This window comes from Lipotes vexillifer, unplaced genomic scaffold, assembly GCF_000442215.2.
Source record: "Lipotes vexillifer unplaced genomic scaffold, Lipotes_vexillifer_v1.1 scaffold213, whole genome shotgun sequence".
Lineage (NCBI taxonomy): Eukaryota > Metazoa > Chordata > Mammalia > Artiodactyla > Lipotidae > Lipotes > Lipotes vexillifer.
Window position 1 is genome coordinate 419,101 of NW_006780610.1, and position 9,515 is coordinate 428,615.

At 57.5% G+C, this 9,515-nt stretch overlaps 1 protein-coding gene across 1 annotated transcript in view; it reads left to right on the top strand.

Annotated features, from left to right (window-relative positions):
* HIVEP3 (HIVEP zinc finger 3) overlaps positions 1 to 6,503 on the top strand; it is a 57,684-nt gene extending 51,181 nt beyond the window's left edge. Inside the window, exons 6-7 of the mRNA XM_007453856.1 lie at positions 3,674 to 4,572; positions 5,691 to 6,503. Coding sequence (XP_007453918.1) covers positions 3,674 to 4,572; positions 5,691 to 6,503 — 1,712 coding nt within the window. The remainder of the gene's footprint in view (positions 1 to 3,673; positions 4,573 to 5,690) is intronic.
* The last annotated feature ends 3,012 nt before the right edge of the window (positions 6,504 to 9,515 follow it).

Here is a 9,515-nt window from a genome sequence, read left to right on the forward strand (position 1 = left end):
TGTGGCTGCGCCCTGCCCAGCCTCAGCATCCAGGGAGGAGGCCAGAGGGGCTTTTTTGGCAGGTAGATGAGCGGCCAGAGGTACTCCTCCTGCACTGGGCAAACCTTTGGCCAGATTCCCTAAAATCAGAATCAAGAATTACAGTGTGACAAGGAGAGGTGTGTGTGTCTGTGTCTCGTTTGTTTTTGTTGTTTTTCTGATTTGGGAATGTATCTACAATCTCACAAAACAGTTAGGTCGCATTTCCTTTTAGGTGAAATAAATCACCTTTATTGAACAGAACACAGTGAACTTGGGGCTGTACCCCTGAAAATGAGGATGTGGGGTTACCATTCTTATCAAAAAGGCACATCAGGCCATTTACAGATGTCTCACTGAGTCCTCGTAACTGTGGTAGAAACTTGCGTTGCCCCGTTTTCAGTTGAAGACATTTAGCAAAGCTCAAACAGGTAAAGGCAGTTGCCCAAGGTCAGACAGAAACGCTGGCTGCAGTGCCCGGCGGGCTGGATGGGGCAGCTGCACCCAAGCCCAGAGCCCTCCCTGGGTGGGAGGTGGGCGTTCTGACTAGCACTGCACCGGGGGTCCACTGAGGGACCCTGAGCTGTCCCTGCCCCTCTCCCAGCTTCATTTTCCCAATGAGGCCAAAAGGGATGACCTTATTTGAGGATGAAATCAATGCATTCATTCCAGAAATAATTACTGAGCACCAGACCCGTTCTAAGACCTGTTCTAGGTGCTAGAGATTATGCAATGAATAAAACATAGTTCCTGCCGTCGGGAAGCCTGCATTCTAGAGGGGAGCTGGGCAATGAACAAATGTGGAATAGGGCAAGGGTGATGAGTATGAAGCAAGACATCCGTGAGGGGCTGGGAAGCGTGGGGAGTGGCCTCTCTGTTCAGTGGTGTGAACAGAGGACATGTCCGGAAGCCAAGTGGGGCCTGGAGAAGGGCTCTCCCTGCAAAGGGAACAGCCGGAGCAGAGCCCCTGAGGGCCAGAGTCCGGGGGAGATGAAGTCTGAGAGAGCCGTGGCTGTGAAGGCCAAGGGATGGACTTGGCCGCCTGGTGGAGCAACGCCCTCTGCCGTTCCCTGACTCTGTATGCAGAGGATGGCCGGTAGGGGGCGCGGCTGGAGGCAGTGATCCAGGCTGAGCATGTGTTGGACTTGGGTGGGCCGAGGGAGGTGGGGAGACGTGGTCGGATTCTGGATACATTCCGCAAGTAGAGCCGAAGTGGTTTGCTGACGTAGTGGGGCGGGGGGCGGGGAAGCATGAGGGGAAAAAATAGCCAAGGATGACTCCGAGGTTTATGGCCTAAGAAACTGGAAGGATGGAGTTGCCACTTCCTGCGATGAGGAGGGCTCGGGGAGGAGCTTGTCTGTTAGTCGCGAAGTGACGGTTGGGAGCACGGCTTAGGAAAGATTGTCTACGGGCGGCCGGGCGGGCGCCGCAGCCCCGCCCCTGAGGTTGAGGAGGTTGAGCACCAGCGCCACCGTGTGGCCGGACCCCCTCGGCGCCCCAGCGCGCTTCGTTCCTCCGGTCCCAGGCCACAGAAAGGCGGAGCTTTGTGGAGCCTTGACCGTGAGGGGCGTTGGGAATGGGCCGTCCGGCTGGGGCATCCCATAGAGCCCTGAGCGAGTCCAGATGTGGGGGGCTTTCCGAACCCTGTGCTGGGCAAGGGACCCTTGGCTTCCATCACTCCTGCTGGGTCCCTGGGGCAGGCCACCGGCCCTCTCTGCCCATCAACTTCCTCATCTGTAAAAAGGGACATTAGGATCCTTGCTGGTGAATATCAGGACTCTGACTAGTAGCACCACCCCTCTGACTTTCAACCGCAAGATGAGATGCTCTCATTGCTGCCTGTCTGCTGAGGTTGTGAGGTACTTGGGATGAGAATAGCTAAGGTTTATTGGGTACTTACTAGGTGTCAGACCCTCAAGATCCTCCCAACAGCTTCATGAGGTGGCTTTTATTAGTCTTACTCACATTTTACAGACAAGGAAAGTGAATACAGAGAGAAAAACTAAATTATTCAACATTATACAGCAAGGAAGGGGTGGAACTAAGGTTCAAACCCAGACCATTTCCTGCTTCTCAACGCATAAAAACATTTTTAAACTGGCAGTGTCACAATGCAAGGGTTGTAAACCTTAGTCCTGGACTCTCTGGGTGATGTTGGGGAAGCACTTGCCTGCTCTGGGCCTAGATTTCTCCACATGTAAAGGAGAGGTGAGGCGAGGTGAGCTCCGGGGCCCCCCGCTAAAGTCTTAGGCAGGAAAGTAAATGCATGGGGCAAAACTTAGAGATGTTTTGCACCCCCTCGCCATCCCTACTCCTTTACCAATCCCCAGTCCCTTCCCCACTCTCACTGTTCTGCTCCTGGCTGCCAGGAGGCCATGCCCTTGGCCCCATGGCCCTCTCTTCACCTGCCAGCTCCAGCTCCACCCCATAGTTTTTGACCTACATCCTCTTGAATGCCGACTGTCATCCACTGCATGCATCTTACTGCTGTGTGTTGAGCTGTTGGGAAGCACAAGTGCTGGGCTTTCTACCCCCAGGGCAGCTCTGCATGGTGGAGTCCAGAAGCCTGTTTGCACCAGTGGCCTGAGTCAGCTTGTGTGTCCAGCTCTCCTGGTCAGTAGTTGAGTGGGTACTGACATGAGCTGAGTGTTGGGCCAGCAGGACCCAAACCCTCAGGAGCCTGCCAGGTGGACTAGATGTTAGCGGAGCTCCCCCTGGAGTCCTGATTGCTGCCGATTTCATAGATCCCCAAACTAGGCCTGTGTCCTGTTAGCGGTGACCCAGCTGGTTGGGCTGCCCCACCAAAAGCCAGACCAGGAGGCTGATATTTCAGAGCTCCATTACCCCCCAGCTGGGAGCACCAAGGGTTCTGCAAAGACAGTACCTTCTCTGGACATGAGTGGCTGGGATGAGGCCCTGCTCTGCAGCCAGCCTGAGGCCAGCCTAGCCAAACCCCCAGAGAGGCCAGGGCCTGCCACCTGCCAGATACCATTGTATCAGCCAGCAGCAGCCTAGCCGCAGTGGCAGACGTGTATGTAAACTGACCATGCCCAGTGCTGCTGGACTGGCCAGCAAGGCTGCTGTGTCCCAGAGTAATAGATTTCTTCATGGATGTATTAAGAGTGACTATAATTATTTGAGTCCTTGCTGTGTGTCGGGAGTGTGTTTCCTCCACCTAGCAAACCCTGTGAGGTGAGACTGTCAAGTTCATTTGACAGAGGGGGAGACTGAGGCACAACAGGGTCACTTAACTTGCTCATGGTGGAGCCAGCACTGAAATACTAATGAAAAAAAAAAACAAAGAAAAGACCTATCTTGTTTGCTATGGTTCAATCCCAGCCCTACTACTTACCTTACCTGGACAAGTGACTTCAACTCTCTCACCTTGGTTCCCCATCTGTAACGCGAAGATAAGAATAGTGCCGACCCGGCGGGATTATTTGAGGACTAAGTGAATTAACACATGCAGGCCCTAGAACTGAACCCGGCACATGGTAGATACAAGGTAATTTTTGCTGTGGTTATTTACAAAGCGTTCCCATCCTCTCAACTATCTTGTGCCACTGCCGTGGCTGTCAGGCCCAGTTTGCAGACTGGGACTCTGGGGCCTAGAGCAGAGCAGCCTGACCTCGGGTCTCCTGTGTCTGCCCCTCAGGAACAAGCGATGACCCGTTCCAGGACTCGGAAGGGCGAGAGGGCACAGAGGCGGTGGCGGAGCACCAGTTTTCAGACCTGGACGACTCGGACTCAGACTCGGACCTGGACGAAGATGAGGATGAAGACGAGGAAGAGAGCCAGGATGAGCCATCAGGACCGTCCTCGGAGGCACCCCCGCCCGGCCCGCCCGCCACGCTGCCGGCAGACTCCTCACCTGTTCAGGGCCCCCAGCCCCCAGATGCCACCTCTGGCAACCAGGCCACCAGGAGCAGCCCAGTCTCAGAAGCCGAGCGCTTGGCAGCCGGCAGCTGCTTCATGTCCAGCCAAAGCATCCTGTGCCGCCCCCGGCTGGGACCGGCCCCACCGTGCCCCACGGAGAAGGACACAGGCTCGGCCCTGAGCTCCAAGGCCGTGTCCCCAAGGAGGCCATGGTCCCCGAGCAAAGAAGCAGGCAGCCGCCCACCACTCGCCCCAAAACACTCACTAACCAAAAGCGACTCATCTCCCCGGCAACATTCACCTGCCCGAGAGCCACTGGCCTCGGCCCCGAGCCCACCTGGCCCCCAGACAGGCCCTCTCCCCCGTGGGTCTCTGAGACTCGAGCTGTCTCCTCTCACCCCCCACCCCCTGGGTAGGGAACTGCCCCCTGAATGCGAGGGCGCCACAGACCCAGGCCCGCACAGACACTCGCCCACGAGGAGATGGTCTCCAGGCCAGGCCGAGTCACCGCCACGGTCAGCGCTGCCAGGGAAGTGGGCCTTGGTGGGGCCGGGCAGCCCCTCAGCGGGCGAGCGCGGCCCAGGCTCAGGGCTGGCCCCAAGGGCTCTCTACCCACCCGCGCCTCTACCTCACAAGCTTCTCGGCAGAAGCCCAGCGGAGACCTGCACCTCCACGTGGGTAAGTTCCCGTCTCTGGGGTGGCTGGGCCGCTTCTCGCCGGCAGGTCGGGGGCTGTAAGATCACACCTCCCTGAGGCCTCAGACCTGGAGCTACACCCCTGCCAGCTCAGCGGTTACCAAGAAGACGTGTACTGGGCACCTCCTATGCCAGGCACTGTGCTGGGTGCCTGAAACCAGTTAGTTTAGTGTCCGAAGCAGCAGAGCACGGACTCTGGAGCTGGACTACCCAGGATTAAAACCAGGTTCTGCCACTTATAAGCTGTGTGGCCTTGGATGTGAGTGTAAATACTTGTGCCATTTCCTCCCCCCCCACCCCCATCCCCACCCCCACGTATTCCTTGAGCAGATGGCAGAGCTCAACCAAAATCATCACATCTCCAGCATGACTGCCACCGGCACCCTCAGAGTCACTGCAGCTAACACCATCCCTGTCATACCATCAGCACTGTCACTGTCACATCACCACTGCCATCTGCCATCATTACACTCCAGCCACCCCATCAGCTTGATCACGGTTGTCACAGTATCACCATCACCACCGCTGTCATGATCGCCAGCACTGATATCATTATCATCGTCAACTTACCTTTCCCCTCCCAACACCTTTTCTGTCACCAGATTGTCATAACCCAACGCCGCTGCTCACCACCAGCAGAGATTCAAGCTCCAGGGGGAACATGATCTAGGAACCTTAACTTGATTTTTAATTTGGGGGTCGTGTGAAAATTCCCGGAGGTGGGAGAAGGCCAAGAGCCTGGAGTGGGAACTCATGTTCTAGGGTTAAGTTGGGTCAGTACCACTTGAGGAACAAGAGAAGCCGCAGAACCGAGACAGAGGGCCAGGTGCATAGGGGCCAACCAGGCAGCCCCGTCCTCAGAAGACAGACAAGCTGGTTGGAGGCAGGGGATCATGTCCTGAGTGTACCCATGGTCACCGTTCCAGAGAGGGCGCCCACACAGGGCAACACCATAGGCAGGGGTTGGGACTCGGTTCTGGACCAGCTCAGCCAGGACTTGCTCTGTGATCTCAGCGAGTCCCCTCCTCACTCTAGGCCTTGGGGTCTCCGTGTGCCCAGCACATAATCCTCGCCTTACTCTGTCTTATTTTCTGACCCCAGCAGAAGGCCGAGTCGCCAAGTCCCTCCTGTTCACCTGGCCCTGCTCATCCTCTCTTCTCCCGACCCTTCTCCACCCCCCATGAATTCCACGGCCACACCCCGGCCCGGACAGAGGAGAACATCTTCAGCCACCTGCCTCTGCACTCCCAGCACTTGACCCGCGCCCCGTGCCCCCTGATTCCCATCGGCGGGATCCAGATGGTACAGGCCCGGCCGGGGGCCCACCCCACCCTGCTCCCCGGGCCCAGCACGGCCTGGGTCAGCGGCTTCTCAGGGGGTGGCAGCGACCTGACGGGGGCCCGGGAGGTCCAGGAGAGAGCCCGCTGGAGTCCCACTGAGAGCTCATCGGCCTCCGTGTCCCCCGTGGCTAAGGTCTCCAAATTCACACTCTCCTCGGAGCTGGAGGCCAGGGACTACCCCAAGGAGAGGGGCAGGACGAGCAGGGGCCTGGGCAGACCTCCTGACAGGGAGCCCCGCGCAGCCGAGGTGCCCGCAGAGCCCGTGCCCACGCACAGTCCCCGCACCCCACCCGAGGCCTCGCCCCGGCCACCCCAGGGCCGCCGGGCAGGGTCCCGGAGCCCCCGCCTGGAGTCACCGCGTGCGCTAGCCAACCCCTCGGCCTCTGCCACCCCGCCGCTGGACCGCAGCAGTTCCGTGGGCTGCCTGGCTGAGGCCTCCGCTCGCCTCCCAGCCCGGAGGAGGAACCTCTCCGGGGAACCCAGGACCAGTCAGGGCTCCCCCGAGGCCTCGGGAAGTGGGGGGCCCAGGGCACCCCCACACCAGCCCGAGGACCGGGGGCCCCGGAGCACTTAGCCTCTCCCCGACGGCTTCAGCATCTGGCTTCCGGTGTTTGGCAACAGACGTTTCCAGCCGACTTACTCAAATCATCTTGCTGTCACGGGCTCCCTGTCCCATCTGTTGTTCTGTCCAAGAAGCTTCTGCTCAGCCCCCGTCTGTCTTATCTTCCCACCATGTATGCAGTTACCTGTGCCTTTTTCTGTGACCTTTTGTTGCTTGAAAAGATACAAACCACACACACACACACACACACACACACACACACACACACACACACACACATTAAAAAACCCCACGAGGTATTTGAGGCTGTGAATATTTAGGTGGGGCTTCACCTTGGGCCACTGGGGTTAGCAGCCACCCCCCAAGGCTGGCAAGAGGCGGTCAGTTGCTAAGAGAAAGGGGAATGCACTGAAGCAGAGAGAGAGAAAAAAAGAAACTTTAAATATATATATAATTAAATGTAAAAGCAAGCACTCCTATGTACAGTTGTTTATGGTTCCTATTTATTGCTGCTTTTTCCCACCCCAGCTAGTGGCCTCCCCCGGCTGCCAGCAGGAGGGCCAGCAGCCCGAGGCAGAGGGACAGGCAGGGAGACTCCACGGGCAGGCCCAGAAAACTCCGACTTTCTTTTTCCTAGGACTTCAACACAAAATATTTGGAACGGGTAGAAGGTAGGAGCTGGTTGGTTCCCCAGGACTCCCAGACGTCCAGGTGGCCTGCGTCACGATCTCATCCTGGCACTTGACGGGTAGACAAATCCCCCTGCCCCCTGGCCCAGCACCTCTGCTCCTCACTGCACCCTCACCCTCTGTCTGGGCTGGGAAAGGAGTTCCTGACCATCCATCTCCTGGTTCCTGAGCACCTGACCTCGGCCTTGCTCTCAGGGTCCCAGCCACTGGCTGCCGTCCTTGTTCTAGAAACTACCCACAAGGCTGAAGTGACAGGGCCCAACCCCTGGGGGTCAAGATCCAAGGTGCGTTGCCTTTGCCATTCCTGAGGCCAGGCTCGGGCTTCATTTTACATTTGGCCCCTGGGGTACAAAGGGCCCTATTTCCTCCATGGCTGGGCTTTTCCTGTGCTCAGCACTGGAAGTTTGCAAGGACTCATTTCTGGACCTCTTTGCAGCAGGACTGGTCCCCCTGTCCCCATCCCACACACCATCAGGTCTCCACTACCCCCAGGAAGTACCCAAAACCATGACTGGTGGGAACTGCCCAGGCCTCCTATTGGTTGGCTTAAATCTCTTTTAAAAAATAAAATTAAATATATATATATAAACCTGGTGTTTGATATTTCCCCTAGCCTCCTATTGTCCAAGGTCATTTGAATTCTTCTCCAAAGCAATCAGTAAGAGCTAGTGCCTCCTTCCTCATCCCCATCTCCTCCTTTACGAAGCTGCCCTGTGTTTCCTGGTGCAAAAGCCTGCTTTGTTAAAAAAAAAAAAAAAAGAATAGAAATTAAAATCCCAAATTGAAATATGGAACTTGAACTCTAGCATGTTTACCCAGCCCTGGGATGGGTGGGGTTTTCCACAATATCCAGAAATCATTTTCTTTAGTTTCTACCAGGGGGAGAAAGCATAGGGACCACGGTCATGGCCCAGCTAGGCTAGGTGCTAATGCTGCAGAGCAGAGACCTCCTTGGCCAGTCCCCATTCCTCAGGCAGGCTGCATGAATCGTGCGGCCATAAGGGGCTCCTGAGCTGTTGTTTAGACAGGACACCATAAGGTGCATAGGGCTGGGGCACTTCTGTGAGCTTCCCGCCCTCCGGCATAATTCCCTCTTCTGCCCGTTCAGGACCTTTCCCTGCTTGGCCTCTGCTGCCAGGACAAACCAGCCACAGGTCAGCCTCCAGCCAGACCACCTAGTTCATTTCACTTTGGCTAAGACAAAAAGGGGACAATAGGGAAGGGCCTACCTGGGGGTCTGCTGGGCTCCAGGGTACAGGGGGTGGGGTTAGCCAGCACTTCCTGGCTGTCTGACCCAGAGTCTGGGGCTCCTGGCCCCCCCGGAGGAAGGCTAACGAGCCCAGCCTTGGCTGAACTGGCACTGGTCAGGTCTGGCAGCAGGTGGGAAGGAGCCTGAGCCCCAGTCACAGCCTAGGCCAGAGGCCAGGGCTTTCCTCATCACTACCTTCCGGCCCCACCCCAGGGGGCTGCCCGAAGACTGGAGACTTCAAGCACTGAGGTCTGGGAGCTGGATAAAGGGCATTGCTTCAGCCCAGCCTTGAAATATTCCTGGGCCAGATCTTCCAGCCCCAGACCTACAAAGCAGCAGACTGGGCTCTGCTAGACTAACCCGTGACCTTCGGGGTGGCCAGGCCCCTCCCCCAAGCCCTGCGCCCCAGCTCTCCTGGGCGTCATCCCCCCCTGTATTCAGACAGCCCAGCCCAAGCTGGAGGCCTAGTCATATGGCCCGTGTGGCCAGCAGGGGAGAGTCCTCACCGCCACTGGGGCTCACAGGCACGGGCAGAGGGGATGGGGGGCCGGGAGTCACTGGGGAGCCATTTCTCAATGACAGAGACACACTGTGCAAGCAATCTGGCCAAAGGGCTACTGCCCCACACAGGTGCCCAGAGGAATGGAACTGAGGCCACCAGCCCTGGCCGTGTGTCACTGAGCATGGCTCTAAGCCCCTCTGCCAGCCTCTCTTCCGGCTCCCCCAAGCACAGAGCTCCCAGCCTACACACCCACCCTCATAATGTAGAAAAGACTCTCACTCCACACTCTCCCCCACCCCCTACCCCGGGACCCACTGCCCTGCTCCCAACCACTTAGCACATTTACAGCTTGCCTGTGACCCTGTTGTCCCTGTTAAGGGACACGGTAGAGAAAGCAGTGCTGCTTTGTTGGCACGGACACCTGTCATGTGCTCTGCTGAAATGTGCCAGATGGCCATTCCTTGATACAGGCCTGCTGTGGTCCTCGGGTGTCGGCAGGGTTGGGGGGTGTGGGCCAACTTGCCGAGGTTTCAGAGCCAGCCCTTGCCTTGGGGATTCCAAGGCGCCTGCCCCCCAGGGCTACC